General features: G+C 37.6%; 3 protein-coding genes across 6 annotated transcripts; all 3 read right to left on the reverse strand.

Annotated features, from left to right (window-relative positions):
• Positions 1–1,555: 1,555 nt before the first annotated feature.
• LOC107587874 (transmembrane protein 79-like) lies at positions 1,556–4,800 on the reverse strand. The gene is made up of 6 exons (XM_016275833.1): positions 4,793–4,800; positions 4,417–4,429; positions 4,218–4,350; positions 3,246–3,440; positions 2,875–3,097; positions 1,556–2,104 (listed from the first exon to the last, which is right to left on the reverse strand). Exons 1-6 carry the CDS (start codon positions 4,798–4,800, stop codon positions 1,909–1,911), a joined length of 768 nt encoding a protein of 255 aa, XP_016131319.1. The 3' UTR covers positions 1,556–1,908.
• Positions 4,614–9,442, reverse strand: LOC107587819 (transmembrane protein 79-like). Of its 3 annotated transcripts, XM_016275756.1 has the most exons (6): positions 9,314–9,442; positions 7,276–7,878; positions 6,304–6,498; positions 5,933–6,155; positions 5,119–5,162; positions 4,614–5,034 (listed from the first exon to the last, which is right to left on the reverse strand). In XM_016275756.1, exons 1-6 carry the CDS (start codon positions 9,315–9,317, stop codon positions 4,967–4,969), a joined length of 1,137 nt encoding a protein of 378 aa, XP_016131242.1. In that variant the 5' UTR covers positions 9,318–9,442; the 3' UTR covers positions 4,614–4,966. The 3 variants fall into 3 exon arrangements, with proteins under 3 accessions (XP_016131242.1, XP_016131241.1, XP_016131240.1); XM_016275755.1 differs by lacking the exon at positions 5,119–5,162; XM_016275754.1 differs by having other exon boundaries at positions 4,614–5,162.
• A 7,692-nt stretch (positions 9,443–17,134) lies between these two features.
• LOC107587908 (cortexin-2-like) lies at positions 17,135–19,552 on the reverse strand. 2 transcript variants are annotated; one of them, XM_016275869.1, is made up of 2 exons: positions 18,786–18,820; positions 17,135–18,578 (listed from the first exon to the last, which is right to left on the reverse strand). In XM_016275869.1, exon 2 carries the CDS (start codon positions 18,501–18,503, stop codon positions 18,270–18,272), a length of 234 nt encoding a protein of 77 aa, XP_016131355.1. In that variant the 5' UTR covers positions 18,504–18,578; positions 18,786–18,820; the 3' UTR covers positions 17,135–18,269. The 2 variants fall into 2 exon arrangements, 1 of the variants encoding a protein (XP_016131355.1); XR_001609522.1 differs by lacking the exon at positions 18,786–18,820 and adding an exon at positions 19,287–19,552 and having other exon boundaries at positions 18,514–18,578.
• Between the last annotated feature and the right edge of the window lie 1,626 nt (positions 19,553–21,178).

Genomic DNA, 21,178 nt, shown 5'->3' on the forward strand with positions numbered 1-21,178 from the left:
CGACGCTGACGGCTCTGTTTATCCCGCAGTGTGACCCGGATGCTCCTGCCTGAGGCGGGGTTTCTAATGTTCTCCATTGGCCTCCAGTGGGCACGAGCGTGCTCCTCGAGTCTGTGCAATGTGGTTGATAAAACAAATGGTATTACATAACTCGATTTGCAACTTCCGACAGACAGCTGGCATAACCAACAGATAAAATTACTCTAAACAATTCAGTAAAACACAACTTGCACTCAAGGGTCGTTTAGGGCAATTTTAACACTTGACGAGGGGCGGGCAAACGAACACTTAGATAACGATAAATGTTTTACATACAACCATAACATTATCTCTGCGAGAACATACCGTGAATATTTAATTTCTCAGGAATCATTTTAAATTTAAGTGGGTTTTAATTACATGAATTAAATAATTTGCTAATAAATCAAGTTATGTCATCGGTCTTACCATTGCACACGTTTTTCCTCAGCTTTCGAAACGGACAGTTCTCCCTCATTCGAAACAGACAAGCGCTGTGTTTCCTTCGGCCTTGAGATGTCATTCTGCATCAGAGCCAGGCTTATACAGTATATGATACAGAAGTAATATTATTAATACTGCTGGAGGTTTGCCGTCAACTTTCCATGTACTCCAGCTATCAAATGACAGCAGGTAGTAGGAAATACTTTTTTTGCCCTCCGACAAAAAAACAAAACATTGACCTTGTTGAGCAGGCTCGAACCGAATACCATTTTATAGAATAAACTGCGTTTTTACATTTAAATTATGCACAAAAACAACTATTCACAAAATATTGTATTTGTTAAAAATGTTTATGAAAATATAATAATTTCAGCTTAATACATTCATTTGCACTAGGCTACATAGTTGTCTTATATCTCTTTGCAGCTTTGTTTAGTATTTCATTTACAAGATCTTCTAATAGATAACTTATACCTTTACCTTTTTACACGTTAAAAATGTGTCTACACTTTACACAGAGTCAACATCACATTGCCCTTAAATTACCAAAGGGTAACGAATACCATTTTATAGAATAAACTGCGTTTTTACATTTAAATTATGCACAAAAACAACCATTCACAAAATATTGTATTTGTTAAAAATGTTTATGAAAATATAATAATTTCAGCTTAATACATTCATTTGCACTAGGCTACATAGTTGTCTTATATCTCTTTGCAGCTTTGTTTAGTATTTCATTTACAAGATCTTCTAATAGATATCTTATACCTTTACCTTTTTACACATGTGTTAAAAATGTGTCTACACTTTACACAGAGTCAACATCACATTGCCCTTAAATTACCAAAGGGAGTGGTTGTGGAAGATTACAAGTTTGGGCAGGCCTCTAACTTCACACACCACACAGTATAGTCTTGAATAAGCAAACAATGCATGAGCAAAAAAACAAACCAAAAAACATACTTGTGGAATAAATATTTGGAATTTTGTTTTCTTCTTGTTGACATTCTCATCTTAAAATAGATGAGTTGAAACCAGTATATTTGGAGCTCTTTTGAGTGATGATTAATCTTGTTCTGCATCTGCTTTGTGCTCATGTTTGGCTGCAATAAAGGGTAGCTAGCTCATTTTAATTTGTAGTTTAGTGTCTCAAGTTTCACTACACAACTTCTATTTATATGTTAGTTCAAAAGAAGAAAAAAACAGATTCCCCCTTTATTCTACCCTCCTCTCTTTCCTTTGACTGGATTTCTGGCAATTTCAACCCACCTGGTCATGATATAAATGTACTCAGGAAAGCAAAGAACAGGAGAGGAAAATGAAATCACAGTTGGATTAAACGTTCTCAGACCCAAATTTCTTATAGTCTAATTTAAGATGGCTCCAAGCCTAAAGAGATCTGGTCTACATTTGGCAGTAGCAGAAATGTCAGATGTGGCATGTCTAGCCCCAGAACCGCTGTTTGGTTGGAGGAACAGGTGGTTCTGGGATGTCTGGGGCAAAGATGGAGCCTGCAGATTCAGAGAGGAAGATGAAATGGAGGTTGGCCACCAGCATAACCAGCATTGGCAGAAATGAGAACCCAAAGCCAAAAAGCCAACAACTGCTGTCACAAGCTGCTGCGACCCAGTACAGTAATCTGTGATGCACAAAGACACAAATTAAAAGTAATAAAGTAATTTTTTGCTAGTTACACATTAAATCTCTGGGATTCATAATCTAATTTAAACCAATAAATAAGGTTTATTATTTCAGAAAAAAAGAAACAAACACACAAACATTGGGGGAAAAATTAAAACAAAACATGAAAAATAAGTAAATTAATCACTAGGGTTTTACCAATATATCATGCCACAATATATCACAATACAAAAATGCTACAATACGCATCGTGGATAGCGACAATATGCATTGAGTCTAGTTCACCCAAAAAATAAAAGTTAAGACACATTTAACTCATTAAATATGGTAAACCCGGAAGCTGAAAATTGTTTTATATGTCTATATCATTTTTTTTGTTTGTTTGTTTATTATTTCCATTTTAGTTTTAGTTATTTTGGTATTTTAGGTTCAACTAAATGAAAATGTTTTTTATATATATTTTATATATAAATTTTAAATAAATATAATTCGTTTTTTATATAAATTTTATTTAGTTCATATTCTATTTTTATGTTATTTATATTCATGTAACGACAATGTTGTTTTTATGGTTTTGGTTTTAGGTAACTATAATAACCCTGCTTACAAGTAATAATTTTTTCCCCCAGTGAATTTTTTTTTTTTAATTTTCCCCAGTAAGACTTTACATGGTCTTATCGAACTGAATTGTGTGTTTCTTTATACTCTATTTTGTGGTGCTTTCTAAAGCAGAGATTTGGTCTTGCAATTTTAGGAGGGATTTTGTACCTGCCAAAGGCAAAAACGATGGTGAGAAGAGGAACTAGTTTAAGCAGATCCTGATTCAGGTAGGCAGCCATGACAGCCAGTTGGAGGAAGTAAAGCAGAAAGAGGGAGACGGAGTCCTCCACATAGCGCTGGTGAACTGCCACCTGCTTAACTTCCATCTCCCCCTCAAACCGTGGCTTCAAGGATCGATACCACAGACGGGACACACCTAATACCAACATACCTAAGAGTGGAGGAAAGAACAGAACAACAATTTCCAAACAGCTCCCTTTGATTTAATTATTGCACACTGAAAGAACACAAAGATACACTGTGTTTATCAATGTCAAGTAATCTCAGAGTCAAAACAGACCCAGGAACTTCCTGCTCACCAAGGACAATAGGTATGACTGCAAAAACAGAGCAGCGCAGTGTGTAGACCAGCCGTAGGGGGGCGCTGTCGAGCAGAGGAGCATCAAAGGGCAGGAAGACATAGCTGCCCCACACCAACAAGGGGAAGATCAGGGCAGAGGTGAACATGGATGCACCCAGTTTAAGAGCATCACGATTAGATCCACCAAAGCCACCTGAAAAACACAGAGAGACAGGCTTTTCATGCTTTTGTAAAAGTACACTACCATTCAAAGTTTGGGGTTGGTATGATCTTATGCTCAAGAAACATTTATTTTAGAAAACAGTTGTGCTTCTTAATATTTTTGTGGCAATCTGATTTGTTCATTTTTGAATATGCAACTTTCAAACCTGAGGGAGTACAAGTTTGCAAAAAGTCAATTTGGTTTGTGAAATTGTACGTAATATTGTTAAAAGTTAGGGATGGACAGATATTAAAATTATATATTATTATGTGTAATGCATTAAAAACAAAAACAAAAAAAATATTTTAAAAAGTCTGAATTATAAAAGTGAATTTAGCCATCACAATATCATAAAGAACAATATGAAAAAGGATATTAATTTTGAGGTTCATAAAATTTTACATTCAATAGTGTTTTCAAGTTTAAGTGAGCAGAATATAATGACAAATGTAATCTGAATGCAAAAATAGGGGAAAAGAAAAAAAGAGTATGCACAATAACATAACCAACATTATTTTTACATTTACATTTATGCATTTGGCAGACGCTTTTATATAAAGTGGCTTACATTCCGTTCAAGTACATATTTATCAGTTCATGCATTTCCTGGCAACTGATCCCATGATCTTGGTAGCGCCATCCTCTACTGTTTTAGCTACAGGACTGTATATCAGGCTATACCAATAAATTCTCTAATCTCTAATATCAGTTCATAATACGGTATATATTAAAAGTTACGAAACACATAATGATTTAATCTGATCTTACAGCAACGTGATTTGGGAGTGATGGGCCAGTCGTTGTAATACTCTTCTAGTGGTGTTCCATGTGTCCCTAGGAAGGGGCTCCTCTCTTCTTCGTTTTCATCTCTCCAGTGGTCTGCAGCCTCCTGCTGATTGCCCTTAAATTACCAAAGGGAGTGGTTGTGGAAGATTACAAGTTTGGGCAGGCCTCTAACTTCACACACCACACAGTATAGTCTTGAATAAGCAAACAATGCATGAGCAAAAAACAAAAAACAAAAAACAAAAACATACTTGTGGAATAAATATTTGGAATTTTGTTTTCTTCTTGTTGACATTCTCATCTTAAAATAGATGAGTTGAAACCAGTATATTTGGAGCTCTTTTGAGTGATGATTAATCTTGTTCTGCATCTGCTTTGTGCTCATGTTTGGCTGCAATAAAGGGTAGCTAGCTCATTTTAATTTGTAGTTTAGTGTCTCAAGTTTCACTACACAACTTCTATTTATATGTTAGTTCAAAAGAAAAAAAAAACAGATTCCCCCTTTATTCTACCCTCCTCTCTTTCCTTTGACTGGATTTCTGGCAATTTCAACCCACCTGGTCATGATATAAATGTACTCAGGAAAGCAAAGAACAGGAGAGGAAAATGAAATCACAGTTGGATTAAACGTTCTCAGACCCAAATTTCTTATAGTCTAATTTAAGATGGCTCCAAGCCTAAAGAGATCTGGTCTACATTTGGCAGTAGCAGAAATGTCAGATGTGGCATGTCTAGCCCCAGAACCGCTGTTTGGTTGGAGGAACAGGTGGTTCTGGGATGTCTGGGGCAAAGATGGAGCCTGCAGATTCAGAGAGGAAGATGAAATGGAGGTTGGCCACCAGCATAACCAGCATTGGCAGAAATGAGAACCCAAAGCCAACACCTCTCAAACTGCTGTCACAAGCTGCTGCGACCCAGTACAGTAATCTGTGATGCACAAAGACACAAATTAAAAGTAATTTTAAAAAGTATTGCTAGTTACACATTAAATCTCTGGGATTCATAATCTAATTTAAACCAATAAATAAGGTTTATTATTTCAGAAAAAAAGAAACAAACACACAAACATTGGGGGAAAAATTAAAACAAAACATGAAAAATAAGTAAATTAATCACTAGGGTTTTACCAATATATCATGCCACAATATATCACAATACAAAAATGCTACAATACGCATCGTGGATAGCGACAATATGCATTGAGTCTAGTTCACCCAAAAAATAAAAGTTAAGACACATTTAACTCATTAAATATGGTAAACCCGGAAGCTGAAAATTGTTTTATATGTCTATATCATTTTTTTTGTTTGTTTGTTTATTATTTCCATTTTAGTTTTAGTTATTTTGGTATTTTAGGTTCAACTAAATGAAAATGTTTTTTATATATATTTTATATATAAATTTTAAATAAATATAATTCGTTTTTTATATATATTTTATTTAGTTCATATTCTATTTTTATGTTATTTATATTCATGTAACGACAATGTTGTTTTTATGGTTTTGGTTTTAGGTAACTATAATAACCCTGCTTACAAGTAATAATTTTTTCCCCCAGTGAATTTTTTTTTTTTAATTTTCCCCAGTAAGACTTTACATGGTCTTATCGAACTGAATTGTGTGTTTCTTTATACTCTATTTTGTGGTGCTTTCTAAAGCAGAGATTTGGTCTTGCAATTTTAGGAGGGATTTTGTACCTGCCAAAGGCAAAAACGATGGTGAGAAGAGGAACTAGTTTAAGCAGATCCTGATTCAGGTAGGCAGCCATGACAGCCAGTTGGAGGAAGTAAAGCAGAAAGAGGGAGACGGAGTCCTCCACATAGCGCTGGTGAACTGCCACCTGCTTAACTTCCATCTCCCCCTCAAACCGTGGCTTCAAGGATCGATACCACAGACGGGACACACCTAATACCAACATACCTAAGAGTGGAGGAAAGAACAGAACAACAATTTCCAAACAGCTCCCTTTGATTTAATTATTGCACACTGAAAGAACACAAAGATACACTGTGTTTATCAATGTCAAGTAATCTCAGAGTCAAAACAGACCCAGGAACTTCCTGCTCACCAAGGACAATAGGTATGACTGCAAAAACAGAGCAGCGCAGTGTGTAGACCAGCCGTAGGGGGGCGCTGTCGAGCAGAGGAGCATCAAAGGGCAGGAAGACATAGCTGCCCCACACCAACAAGGGGAAGATCAGGGCAGAGGTGAACATGGATGCACCCAGTTTAAGAGCATCACGATTAGATCCACCAAAGCCACCTGAAAAACACAGAGAGACAGGCTTTTCATGCTTTTGTAAAAGTACACTACCATTCAAAGTTTGGGGTTGGTATGATCTTATGCTCAAGAAACATTTATTTTAGAAAACAGTTGTGCTTCTTAATATTTTTGTGGCAATCTGATTTGTTCATTTTTGAATATGCAACTTTCAAACCTGAGGGAGTACAAGTTTGCAAAAAGTCAATTTGGTTTGTGAAATTGTACGTAATATTGTTAAAAGTTAGGGATGGACAGATATTAAAATTATATATTATTATGTGTAATGCATTAAAAACAAAAACAAAAAAAATATTTTAAAAAGTCTGAATTATAAAAGTGAATTTAGCCATCACAATATCATAAAGAACAATATGAAAAAGGATATTAATTTTGAGGTTCATAAAATTTTACATTCAATAGTGTTTTCAAGTTTAAGTGAGCAGAATATAATGACAAATGTAATCTGAATGCAAAAATAGGGGAAAAGAAAAAAAGAGTATGCACAATAACATAACCAACATTATTTTTACATTTACATTTATGCATTTGGCAGACGCTTTTATATAAAGTGGCTTACATTCCGTTCAAGTACATATTTATCAGTTCATGCATTTCCTGGCAACTGATCCCATGATCTTGGTAGCGCCATCCTCTACTGTTTTAGCTACAGGACTGTATATCAGGCTATACCAATAAATTCTCTAATCTCTAATATCAGTTCATAATACGGTATATATTAAAAGTTACGAAACACATAATGATTTAATCTGATCTTACAGCAACGTGATTTGGGAGTGATGGGCCAGTCGTTGTAATACTCTTCTAGTGGTGTTCCATGTGTCCCTAGGAAGGGGCTCCTCTCTTCTTCGTTTTCATCTCTCCAGTGGTCTGCAGCCTCCTGCTGGCTGGTGGAGCGCAGGATGGTGATGCTGGGGCTGAAGACTCGGGCTGCGTTCTGTGGCATGATGTTCACCTCCTCCCCCTCGATCTCTGAGCAGGTGCTTTTCACTCTGTTTTTCAGCTCAGTGTCAGAAACACTTTCTTTCCCTGCTTCCATCCTCCTCCATCCCTCACCTGTCTTCTTCTCTCTCAGCCCAAATTCCTCCCTCTCGCTCTCCGTCCGGCTCACTCCACCCCTGCAGATGCAATCTGATTTAACGCTTGTGCTCTCTCCACCTTTGACTGGCAGAATCTGTGGTTCGGGTTTATTCTCAGGCCATTGTAGGGTACTGGGTTCCATATTTGCAGATTTGATCATTTCCTCTTCTTCCTCTCCCTCCTCAGTGCTGTTCACATCCTTTGTTACCCTGTTCACATCTGCTACCCACTGAGGCGTTTGGGGCACCGCTGCTGGCCCAGGAGGGTCCATGGCCAGTGTCCCTAGGAATCAAAACAGAAATTCTGGCAATGAAAGATTTGGAGAAACTGGCAACAGTTTGTCTGAGTAATTTTGTAAGAGGTTTACATTTTGTGAAAGGACATCTTCTGGAACCAATATGTAATAAATTAGAAGAAGAATAAATTATGAAATGTATTCCTTATACATCAAAGCTCAGCAATAACTTGATTATCAAATAAAAAGCTAATATCACCCTAAAAATTTACTTATAATACTTAGTTAAATGGATCTATTTTAAAGGGGTCATATGATGCGATTTCAAGTTTTCCTTTCTCTTTGGAGTGTTACAAGCTGATTGTGCATAGATAAGATCCCTGAAGTTGCAAAGACTAAAGTCACAAAACCAAAGAGATATTCTTTATCAAAGTTAAGACTCTGCCATGCCCCCCTAAAACGGCTCGTTCTAACACGCCCCCACATATCTACCTCACTATGTGGAAATATTTGCATAATGCGCCCAAATGTTCACGCAAAGAAAGAAGGTGTGGTTTCAGTAACCGCAGTTAGTGTTGAAGCAGCCATGTCAGGGAGACGCTGTGTGTTTCTAGGCGAAAGCAAAAGCACTTTATTTGGCCTTCTGAAAGTAGATGCATTTAGGAATCTTTAAGATTACTTACAACAGAACAGCAATGCATTTTATGGACGACCATTTCGTGAACCTAGGAGAGGAGGTAATTCTGACTTTGCTATGACAATCTGGCGCTTCTGAATCAGCTACTGTTTTGTTATTAGTTTATGAGAGAGGCGGGGCATAGAGGACCTACAATAATGTACAGTATTTGAAAAATAATGTGTTTTTTGAACATTAAAGCATGTCAACATATTCTGTTACACCAAATAATGATCTTTAAAAAAGCACCATATGACCCCTTTAAGATAGATTTAATTAAATCATTAACATAGTCAAACTAAATTAACGATGACTTCTATAAAACAAACTTCATGGCATTTATCATGAAAAACAGATCAAATAAAAAGTACCAACTACTGTAAATGATTCTGACTGTAAAAGAAAATTGATTTCCCCAATCTATCAATACTGTGAATATTTCTATGTAGCACGAAACTACGACATTTAGCCTTAATAGTGTCATAATTCTTCGATTAGCTCGCAGACGAATAACGTTAACTGAAAGCGAACAACACAACTTGGACAGATAATCACATCAACGGAGCGAGTTCAGAAGAACCACATAGTACGACAGAACTTATTCTCAAACTTCTTGTCTACACGACACATTTCATCTTTATTGTGTTCAACGGGCCTTATTTTAGTAATGCGAAGAAGATTCCCTAACCAGGCCTGTCATTTGATATGTCAAAAAGCTCAAACTCTCTGAGCGACACAGGTTGAAGAACATCTTAATTTAACACCTCAAGTAAACAGATACAACTTTCCAGTGTAACGTTACTCACCCATATTTCAGGACAGGATGTTGTTCTTTCGGTATAGGTTTTCCTCTACTATATTGAAACTCCTGTAGTTTGAAGTTCAGGTGTGTCCAGGTTAAGTTTGTTAAAGGGACAGTCTCTTAAAGGGGAGGTTTGTTTGTCTCTGGCTGTCATTTGCGCTGTAGCACTATAGGTGTCTTTTATACACTGTTAAATTAATTAAAGCCTACGGAAGTCCCAAGAAGCCATGGATTATTATTATTTTTCGTTCTTGTTTTCTGTTGATCACAACTTAATTTGTGATCTCGACAAAATGATTTTCTTGTGATCATGACTTAATTTTCTCGTGATCTCGACATAACAAAATTTGTTTTCTCATTATCATGACTTGTCTTGTGATCTCGACATAAAATTAGTTTTCTCGTTATCACGACTTAATTCATCTCGTGATCTTTAAGTTACACAACTGCGCCAACAGGTGACAGTAGAACTGAAAATTGATGGGGTGTGTTGTACTGTATCAGTGTTGCCAAGTCTCCGGTTTCCCGCTGAATTGGGCTACTTTATCACTGTTTCTGCGGGTTGTTTTTCATGTCCGGGGGTTGAAGCGACCCCAATAAGGTGATTTAGCACCTAAAATGACAATTTTACCAGGGGAACCCCGCCAAAAAATCTGTATATCTAGGGATGGGCGATACCTCTTATTTTATTTTCGATCCGATACCGATATTTTCAAGCCCAGTATCTCGATATCTATACCGATACATCTAAACTAAACTGATCTTTTAAATTATTAAAAGAATATAATCAGTAATTATACTCACTTAATATTAGATTTTAAAGCCATGTTTTCTAAAATTTCATAGGCCTTTTTTGTTTACACTGTCAGAAATTAAATATACTATAATTGTATTTGAGCCCTTTACTGGGTCAGTATCCTCAAAGGTGCAACTATACCCCTAAAAGTGAGCATATTAGTTCCATACAAGTATGCATGCTTTAAGGGTAGATAAGTTACAAAGGTGCACCTTTGAGGATACCTCGTGAAAAATACACATGGTGTGACATAAGTACTAAAATGTATTATTATTATTATTATTACCATGGTAAATTTGTGGTTACTGCAGTTTTACTACAAATACTGTGGTAAACTGTGGTTACTGTAATAAAACCATGGTTAATTTTTGTAAAACGCTGCCAGGCTGCCAACTTTAGCACATTTCTTTCTGACAGATTTATTAACAGCAATTACAGAACATAACACAATCCATTTGAACTTTTAACAACCAGTTTAAATAAGTTTACTTGCACAAACTAGTCAATTTAAAAGTAAAGATTTTGTAATATATATATTTTTTTAAGTCTCATGCTCATCAAGGCTGCACTTATTTAAAAAACAACAACAAAAAAACAGTAAAAGCAGCAATATTGTGAAATATAACAATTAAAAAGAACTATTTTCTTTTTTTAATATATTTTAAAATGTAATTTAAAATGCATCTGTGATCAAAGCTGAATTTTCAGCATCATTACTCCAGTCTTCAGTGTCACATGATCCTTCAGAAATCATTCTAATATCATTTGCTGCTCAAGAAACATTTATTATTATTGCTGCTTCATATATGTGTGGAAACTGTGATGCATTTTTCAGAATTAATTTTATATATAGTAACAATGTTATGTAGGCTAATGTAATGTAATAATGTGGCAATGGTTTCTTAAGATCTATACTTATGCTTCTGATGCTTTTGGGAAACGCAGCCCTATTTGAACAAGCACTGTGAGCCATGCGTCAGCAGCGAACGCTGTCTGTGATTAATTTTGGCTCCTGGTTTTCTTGTTATACAAATGTTTTCTAATAAAATCAGTGCTGCTTTGCAGGGTTAGGTACTGATACAGGTTTCTTGATTTGGTTTGAGTCTGATTTGTTTTAAAAATAATTATGTTGGTTATGTTCATTTTTCATGTTCTTATGAAAGAAATTATCTGTCACATAATTCTGTAAATTATACAAGGAATATTCTTACGTCATACATTACAAAAATATTAATAAATAAAAAATAACAGGGCTAACAGGTTAAAGGATATATTACTCAACACAACCTAAAACTGATCTGTGTATACCAACTGAAGTAAACTTTAAATTTCTTGGGAAAAAAAGTAAGTGTCAATATAATTTTTTTAAAATGTATTTTGAACATATGAAATCAAGAAAATTTCAGTTTTGCATCTTCATTCTAAATTTTTGAGCTCAGTCTAAAAAATATCATTCTGAAGAACTGAAATACTTTGTACTGTCAGAATGTGTTAGAAGCACGATTTTGCTTTTTTTTTAAGTGAAGTGAAGTGAAGTGACATGTGGCCAAGTATGGTGACCCATACTCAGAATTAATGAAAGAAATGATCTGTCACATAATTCTGTAAATTATACAAGGAATATTCTAACGTCATACATTACAAAAATATTAATAAATAAAAAATAACAGGGCTAACAGGTTAAAGGATATATTACTCAACACAACCTAAAACTGATCTGTGTATACCAACTGAAGTAAACTTTAAATTTCTTGGGGAAAAAAGTAAGTGTTAATATAATTTTTAAAAAATGTATTTTGAACATATGAAATCAAGAAAATTTCAGTTTTGCATCTTCATTCTAAATTTTTGAGCTCAGTCTAAAAAATATCATTCTGAAGAACTGAAATACTTTGTACTGTCAGAATGTGTTAGAAGCACGATTTTGCTTTTTTTTGATTGTCTACAGTGGATTTTCTGACATAGTAACAGAAAAATAAGTCTAAGACTCAGTGAACAATCAAATCTTTAAAGTCTGGAGCAAGAATCAAGAAGTTGTGTGGTACTCTTTAGTAAATCAGCATTTTCTAATAGTACCGATAGCTGTGCATTTTGTGTTTCAGCTCTGGGGCAACTATATAACAAAGACAGTTGAACAGTGGACATCTGCTTGCATTTAGGGACACACTCTTCAGTCTTCATGGTACAGTGGATTTTCTGACATAGTAACAGAAAAATAAGTCTAAGACTCAGTGAACAATCAAATCTTTAAAGTCTGGAGCAAGAATCAAGAAGTTGTGTGGTACTCTTTAGTAAATCAGCATTTTCTAATAGTACCGATAGCTGTGCATTTTGTGTTTCAGCCCTGGGGCAACTATATAACAAAGACAGTTGAACAGTGGACATCTGCTTGCATTTAGGGACACACTCTTCAGTCTTCATGGGTCTTTGGGTCAGAACATCACAGTCTGTTTGTCAAGGTTTGCACAATAATATTGATCACATGACCAGCTGTACAACATTACTGATAATTAAATAAATTAAAACTGTTATGAACTGTTTCATAGTCCAAAAGATTATTAACACAAATGTGACCCTGGACCACAAAACCAGTCATAAGGGTAATTTTTTTTGAAATTGCGATTTATACATCATCTGAAAGCTGAATAAATAAGCTTTCCATTGATGTATGGTTCGGATAGTACAATATTTGGCCGAGATACAACTAATTGAAAATCTCGAATCTGAGGGTGCAAAAAAATTCAAAATACTGAGAAAAGTTGTCCAAATGAAGTTCTTAGCAATGCATATTACTAATCAAAAATTAAGTTTTAATATATTTACAGTTGGAAATTTACTAAATATCTTCATGGAACTGAACATGATCTTTACTTAATATCCTAATGATTTTTGGCATAAAAAAAAATCAATAATTTTGACCCATACAATGTATTTTTGGCTTTTGCTACAAATATACCCCAGTGACTTAAGACTGGTTTTGTGATCCAGGGTCACAAATATTTTCCAGTGAATTGATTTAATGAACTGTTAAAGCTAAAATAATAACCATCTATTTCGAGATAAGATGTAAATTTGAACACAAAATATCTAACCATGAAACTACCTTTGCTAAATACTGCAAACTGCCTAAACTGCATTGGCAAATTGATAGATTGCATGTTTGCATGAAATTATGAAATGATCTTAAGGTGTTTCTTAGGAGGTTTAAGCTAGTTTAGCTGGTCAGCTAGCTGAAACGTGCACCCAAACCCCTTCAAAACCATGAAAACAGAACCAGCTTCACCACCTTAAGCTTGTTTATACCGTTTTTTCAGAAGATAGTTTTATTAAGTGTTCTTGTAAAGCTATTGTAACACAGTTCGTAGTTCGGGAAGAAGGAGGCGGGAACCGGCGAACATTCAAACATAATTTTAATAAAATAAACACAAAACTTAAAATAGCGCCACAGCCCCTCATGGACGACTGCCGCGCACAAACAAAACCAAAACAAAATAAAGTCCAGGCCTGGTCCTCTCTCGTCCTTCACTGTCGTCACTCCTCCTTTTATCCTTCCGGAGCTCCTCCGTGGGACTCCAGACCGGTGAGTGGTGCAGGTGTAACTCCACCGGCCTCGCTCCGCTCCCACAGCTCTCGGCCCCACCCCACTCGTCACAGCTATATTGATTTCCAGTAAAAAAAAAATTCCATCTAGAGAATCAAAGATGGAAGGTAATGGAGATTTACATTTTTAGACATGATTTCTTTGACATTTGTAGAGGTTGTCCTTCAAAGGTATTATGTTCATATTGGTACATCACAGCTTTGTTGCAGTAGTTTGTTTGTTGTCATCTACAAGTGAAGGAAAATGTCACAACAATACTATACTTGTACCCAAAGCATAAGGCACATTGGTAATCTTTTGGCATGAATCCGAGAACATGAATGTAAATATAAATTATGATACTTCAAAAACAAATGATGCTGAACAATATAGAACAAGACTGATTCAGTTCTGCACCGTTACAACATTGCAATGAGAATGTAATGTCAATGAAAGCTATGACCGTAAATAGCACAACATGTAGTTTGATGAAGTAGTGCTCCCCTTCTCTACATTACATGTCTCATTACCTTTCCCTCTACAATAGGCCTGATTCATTTTGCACTTCAGCACGTTGTTCTGAGCTCAAAGAGCCCCTGTGGGATGTGGCGCTGTAAAATGGAGCTGTCACTGCTTTCCTGAGGTTGAGTGAAAGCACATCTGTATACGGTGGCATGAGAAGATGAAGACAGATGACTTTGAGATGTTTTCTTGCTGCACACTCCCTCCTGTGAAAGCTGCTGCCAGCATGTGTGCCTGCTGTTAGCATAATGCTAATGAAGGGGTTAAGGCTGTTTGCATGCTGTTCTGGAGGGTCGATCCGCTGTCTTTCTCAACAGGAGGAGATGTTTTTGGACCAAAAAGAGTCAAGAGTGAAGGGATGAGTGTCCCCTGCCATCTGATCAGGCCTGTTGTTGAATTGGATTACAATGATGTTATATGTTTGTTTTGTGGAGTTGGTAACTAGATTTCATGAAAAGTGGAACAGAATTACATCAACAATCAGTAATTGCAAAAAAATGTCTCCAGAATTCTGAACTGAAGAATTTCAATTCACACTGAATTCATGAGTGAATTTGAATTTGAAGTTGAAGTTGAATTGGAATGACAAAATTGTAGCTCAGAAACTCAACACAGCAAATGCCTTATGCAAAATGAAGTGTTCTTTCATCCTGGTCCACAAAAGTTAATTATGAAATATGATGTGATATATAAACTACAGGTAAATACCAATTTCTATAGGTGGCATTTCAAATCTATATATTCATAGTCTATAAACCTTCAAATTTCAAGATGTTTTAAAACTACTTATAACATTTTGGATTTCTAGTTAAAAATCAGTTCATTTTAATTCTGCTTTTTACATTCAAATTTGAATTCAATTCTGCATCTAGTTTGCTAGAAGGAGGTGCAATGGAATTTAAAAGTATATATATATATATATATACACACACACAGTATATATACATACATACACGCCTATAAATGTAATTCCAAATGGTGCACAACCCTGTCATGCATGTTTTTATTAAAATTGTAGTGTTATATTATGTATAAAGACACTAGGGTGAGATGTAAACATATCTTTTTTTTATTTGGAAACAAATATAAAAGCACATTAAAATGCAAAAGCCACTTGTAAACTACATGGCACATTTTCTCTTTGAATAAAATTACCAGCATCTCTCTGCATTTTAAAGGCTCAAAAATACTGGACACGCCACTCAGCTAAGACACAATGTGCATTGTGAGAACAGCACATCGGTGTTGTGGAGAAATAACACCGCCGTACCACTGACTTGAAAGCGATAGCTAAGTTGCACCTAAATGGCAATATTGACCTCCTCTGCACGCAAGACACATATTGGACCTGTTTATTTCAGCTTAATTTCTATTGAACATGTAAGTCAAGCAAATCACAGGTGAACCAGACTTTGAGAAGAAAAAAGCACTGTGCTGATAGCCCGGGCAAAACGGCAAACGTTTGATAGAACAGTCCATTTCAACATCGTCAAATACTGAAGAACAACAGAGAGGAAATTAGACTCATTCTATTAAGAACACCGTAGAGAGAGGCAGGGAAAGGACCTGGTAAATCAAACATTCAGTTTGCCCAAAGAGGCTGGTAGGTCAGTACACTGATTGACATTTAGCTGAATAACAGCAAGGCCAGTTTCTCTGGCTGCTCTGTAAACACACGGATTTATAAGGCGCAAAGCTCAAGAGTCCCAAACCAAAGAGCTCATAGGATGTAGATCATCAGAGGATCATCCTGGAACCAATGCACTGGGCTTTTATGATAAGTGTGGAATGATTAATTGCGAAATGGATTAACCTAATTCCCCCCCCCCCAATTACGGAACTGTGAATTTGTCGTTTCCTTGGACATAGAAAATAATTAACCATATTGTTCGTCCGTAATAAAGCTATTTGGCTGGTTTCGAACATAAAAGATTCATCGCTAAGACTTGTCAGCCATGCTGAACGTGACATCAGTGGTGGAAGCTATGAGCTGAAAAACCCTGTCAGAACACGTGAGACATGAAAGTGTGTTTAAGTGCAGTTTTCAAATGGAAAAACCAGACCCACAAGTACACAAAACTACCATCACGGAACAACAACACTTGAGGGATACAGCTGGCTCTGAGGTGATGGAGGAGGTGTGGTGGTGGTTGTGTGTCGGCGTTTGCGTGTGTGTGTGCGCGCGTGAGGTAATCATCGCATGTCTCCTAGCCTAAAATCTGGTTAGCAGCTCAGGCAATGCGGTAGTCGAACGTGTCTTTTTCCATATAGTCTGTCCATGTGGAACTCGGCATGCTGCTGTACGGATCCAAAAGGATTCGGAAGCAGCGCACGATCAGCAACCCCAGAAAGATGAAGAGGAGGAGGACGAAGACGAAGGCAGCCTTCTGTTCCAGTGTGAGGAAAGGGATGGGGTGTGGGGCCCCAGACGCAGACAGCGTGCTGCCGTGGAGATGCTCGGCCATCCTCTCCAGTTTGTCGGCACGGGTCAGGGGCACGTGGCCATTTTCACGATCAACAGGTTTTTGTTTAGAGCCATTCTGGAAACACACGAGATGATTAGAAAAAAATCACCAGAGAACAAGTAGATTTTAAATGCATTTTAACCCGCAATATCATCAATATCACATCACCAAACAACATTTTTGAGGATTCACTACAACAACAACAACAACTTCACTGCCAGTGTGGCGCAGGCCTCACGTTTAAAGGCACACACCACAATGTTATTAAAAGTATATATATATATATATATACACACACACAGTATATATACATACATACACGCCTATAAATGTAATTCCAAATGGTGCACAACCCTGTCATGCATGTTTTTATTAAAATTGTAGTGTTATATTATGTATAAAGACACTAGGGTGAGATGTAAACATATCTTTTTTTTATTTGGAAACAAATATAAAAGCACATTAAAATGCAAAAGCCACTTGTAAACTACATGGCACATTTTCTCTTTGAATAAAATTACCAGCATCTCTCTGCATTTTAAAGGCTCAAAAATACTGGACACGCCACTCAGCTAAGACACAATGTGCATTGTGAGAACAGCACATCGGTGTTGTGGAGAAATAACACCGCCGTACCACTGACTTGAAAGCGATAGCTAAGTTGCACCTAAATGGCAATATTGACCTCCTCTGCACGCAAGACACATATTGGACCTGTTTATTTCAGCTTAATTTCTATTGAACATGTAAGTCAAGCAAATCACAGGTGAACCAGACTTTGAGAAGAAAAAAGCACTGTGCTGATAGCCCGGGCAAAACGGCAAACGTTTGATAGAACAGTCCATTTCAACATCGTCAAATACTGAAGAACAACAGAGAGGAAATTAGACTCATTCTATTAAGAACACCGTAGAGAGAGGCAGGGAAAGGACCTGGTAAATCAAACATTCAGTTTGCCCAAAGAGGCTGGTAGGTCAGTACACTGATTGACATTTAGCTGAATAACAGCAAGGCCAGTTTCTCTGGCTGCTCTGTAAACACACGGATTTATAAGGCGCAAAGCTCAAGAGTCCCAAACCAAAGAGCTCATAGGATGTAGATCATCAGAGGATCATCCTGGAACCAATGCACTGGGCTTTTATGATAAGTGTGGAATGATTAATTGCGAAATGGATTAACCTAATTCCCCCCCCCCCAATTACGGAACTGTGAATTTGTCGTTTCCTTGGACATAGAAAATAATTAACCATATTGTTCGTCCGTAATAAAGCTATTTGGCTGGTTTCGAACATAAAAGATTCATCGCTAAGACTTGTCAGCCATGCTGAACGTGACATCAGTGGTGGAAGCTATGAGCTGAAAAACCCTGTCAGAACACGTGAGACATGAAAGTGTGTTTAAGTGCAGTTTTCAAATGGAAAAACCAGACCCACAAGTACACAAAACTACCATCACGGAACAACAACACTTGAGGGATACAGCTGGCTCTGAGGTGATGGAGGAGGTGTGGTGGTGGTTGTGTGTCGGCGTTTGCGTGTGTGTGTGCGCGCGTGAGGTAATCATCGCATGTCTCCTAGCCTAAAATCTGGTTAGCAGCTCAGGCAATGCGGTAGTCGAACGTGTCTTTTTCCATATAGTCTGTCCATGTGGAACTCGGCATGCTGCTGTACGGATCCAAAAGGATTCGGAAGCAGCGCACGATAAGCAGCCCCAGAAAGATGAAGAGTAGGAGGACGAAGACGAAGGCAGCCTTCTGTTCCAGTGTGAGGAAAGGGATGGGGTGTGGGGCCCCAGACGCAGACAGCGTGCTGCCGTGGAGATGCTCGGCCATCCTCTCCAGTTTGTCGGCACGGGTCAGGGGCACGTGGCCATTTTCACGATCAACAGGTTTTTGTTTAGAGCCATTCTGGAAACACACGAGATGATTAGAAAAAAATCACCAGAGAACAAGTAGATTTTAAATGCATTTTAACCCGCAATATCATCAATATCACATCACCAAACAACATTTTTGAGGATTCACTACAACAACAACAACAACTTCACTGCCAGTGTGGCGCAGGCCTCACGTTTAAAGGCACACACCACAATGTTATATAAGATTACTGTGTACATGTTTTACAGCATTAAATCCATCAGTGAAATGATTCATGGTGCGGAGGACAGTAAGTAGCCTTGAGTGAATTATCTCTCTCATCTTAAGGCGATCAAATCCATTTCCGACTGGTTTTTCATGCCCCCTGATACATTCTCTCAAAGTGCCGGTTTCTGTGATAGTCTCTGACCCTTTAATGGTTCGGTTCTTTGATGCCAGCGCTCACGATCAGCCTTGGCACTCCCTAAACACTGCGAAGTCGCACGCACAAGATGCCAACGTGTTGCTCGAAATCCAGTCGCATGAGTATTGGGTACCTGGGGTTTGGCTTACAGAAACGAGGAGCACGACACTAACATCTCTCCATTTGTGATTTTATTTATCAAATGTCCGTGTAAATATCCAACCGAGCCCTCCTAGATTCGGCCAAATTGCATTGTCGCCGCTCTGACAGTTGAAGCGGGGATGTCTGTGAACATACACAGGGCTGCGAATGCAGTGAAAGCATTAGTTTCTCACCTGTTGTTACGGAAGAGGATTCATCAGTGGGAGGGTGATGGAGATCCAAAATAAGCAGGGAGAGAGACAGCTTCCATCACGGCTGTCCGCCCAGAGACAGATGGTTGTCAGAACTTTTTCAACCCAGCTCGTCGATTTGTTCAGCAATCCAAATAAAATCAGCGGCTCTCTGCTTCCATTCCTCTCCTCTGTGGTCCAGCTCCCTCTTTCCCTCACCAAGATGAGCATGTAGTGGTGTCACATCACCCATAGCAACCAGTTGCCATAGCAATCCCTCCAAGTGTGTTCAGTAAAGCCGAGCTGGTGAGAGACAAGTGTGATCCAGCCAAAGCGCAGTGTAAACGTGTGTTTCTGTAAAGGCGGAGGATTTAATACAGACCCACTGATGTGTGATAACAACAGCGGCTAAAAATAGTGGCCTCTTTTAACTTTGCAGGATTAACATGTTTTAATACTCCAGTTGCCATAGCAATCCCTCCAAGTGTGTTCAGTAAAGCCGAGCTGGTGAGAGACAAGTGTGATCCAGCCAAAGCGCAGTGTAAACGTGTGTTTCTGTAAAGGCGGAGGATTTAATACAGACCCACTGATGTGTGATAACAACAGCGGCTAAAAATAGTGGCCTCTTTTAACTTTGCAGGATTAACATGTTTTAATACTGTGTCTACTACAAGCTGCTCATGAATGTCAGCCAATCAGCTTAAATGGAGAATTGTCATGCTTTCAGGCATGCTGCTGTCATCTGATACGTCTGAAACAGCAGTGTATGCATCCAGTCTCAGTATCTTCAGCGCTGCCATTGCAAACACAGTCTGTACGTGCAGTTCTAGAAATGTAGGTGTATGTGCTGGATATATTTAAACATAACTGACAGATCAGCTGACTGACTGATTTATATATTTCTGGTGTGATTGATGGCCATGGAGAAATAATGGTGAATTCTGGATAATATTCAGATATAATATGTATATAATATAATATATATATAGTTAGGAAAGGTTAAGGAATTACAGCTCTTTAATATGTTCCACTCCCCCTTTTCAAGGGACCATAAGTAATTGGACAATTGACTCAAAAGTTATTTCATGGACAGGTGTGGGATATGCCTTCGTTATTTCTACATCAATTTAGCAGGTAATAGTTCTGGAGTTTGCATTTGGAAGCTGTTGCTGTGAACCCACATCATGCAGTCAAAGGAGCTCTCCGTACAAGTGAAACAGACAATTGTTAGGCTTCAAAAACAAAAACCCATCAGAGAGATTGCAGAAACATCAGGAGTGCCTGAGAAAAAAAAGAACGCACTGGTGAGCTCAGCAACATAAAAATGCCTGGACGTTCATGGAAGACAACAGCGGTGGATGATCGGAGGATCCCCTCCATGGTAAAGAAAAACCCTTTCACAATATCCAGTCAAGTGAAGAACACTCTCCAGGAGACAGGTGTGTCAATGTGACAGTCTACAATCAAGAGAAGACTTCACAAGAGCAAATACAGAGGGTTCACCACAAAGTGCAAACAAGGCCAAATTAGACTTTGCCAAAAACATCTAAAAAAAAAAAAAGCCAGACCACTTCTGGAAAAGCATTCTTTGGACAGCTGGAATTAAGATCAACCTGTACCAGAATGATTGTTAAACATGGTGGAGCAGTGTGATGGCATGAGCATGCATGGCTTCCATACATGGCTTTGGCTCATACTTTAATATATATTTTTAAAGAATAAAATTCCTGTAATATTAATAAATACTGTACAAAAAGTGAACATCTTTTTCACAAGGGAATGATCCAGGTGGAGGCTTTACCTAAGTAAAAATACCTGAAGAAATCTGTTAGCACTCACAGATGGTGTACAGTGCATCTACCAGCAGTGGCTAACTGGGTCATGCTAACCAGGCA

The sequence above is a fragment of the Sinocyclocheilus grahami genome, unplaced genomic scaffold, assembly GCF_001515645.1.
Source record: "Sinocyclocheilus grahami isolate Dianchi unplaced genomic scaffold, SAMN03320097.WGS_v1.1 scaffold96.1, whole genome shotgun sequence".
NCBI lineage: Eukaryota > Metazoa > Chordata > Actinopteri > Cypriniformes > Cyprinidae > Sinocyclocheilus > Sinocyclocheilus grahami.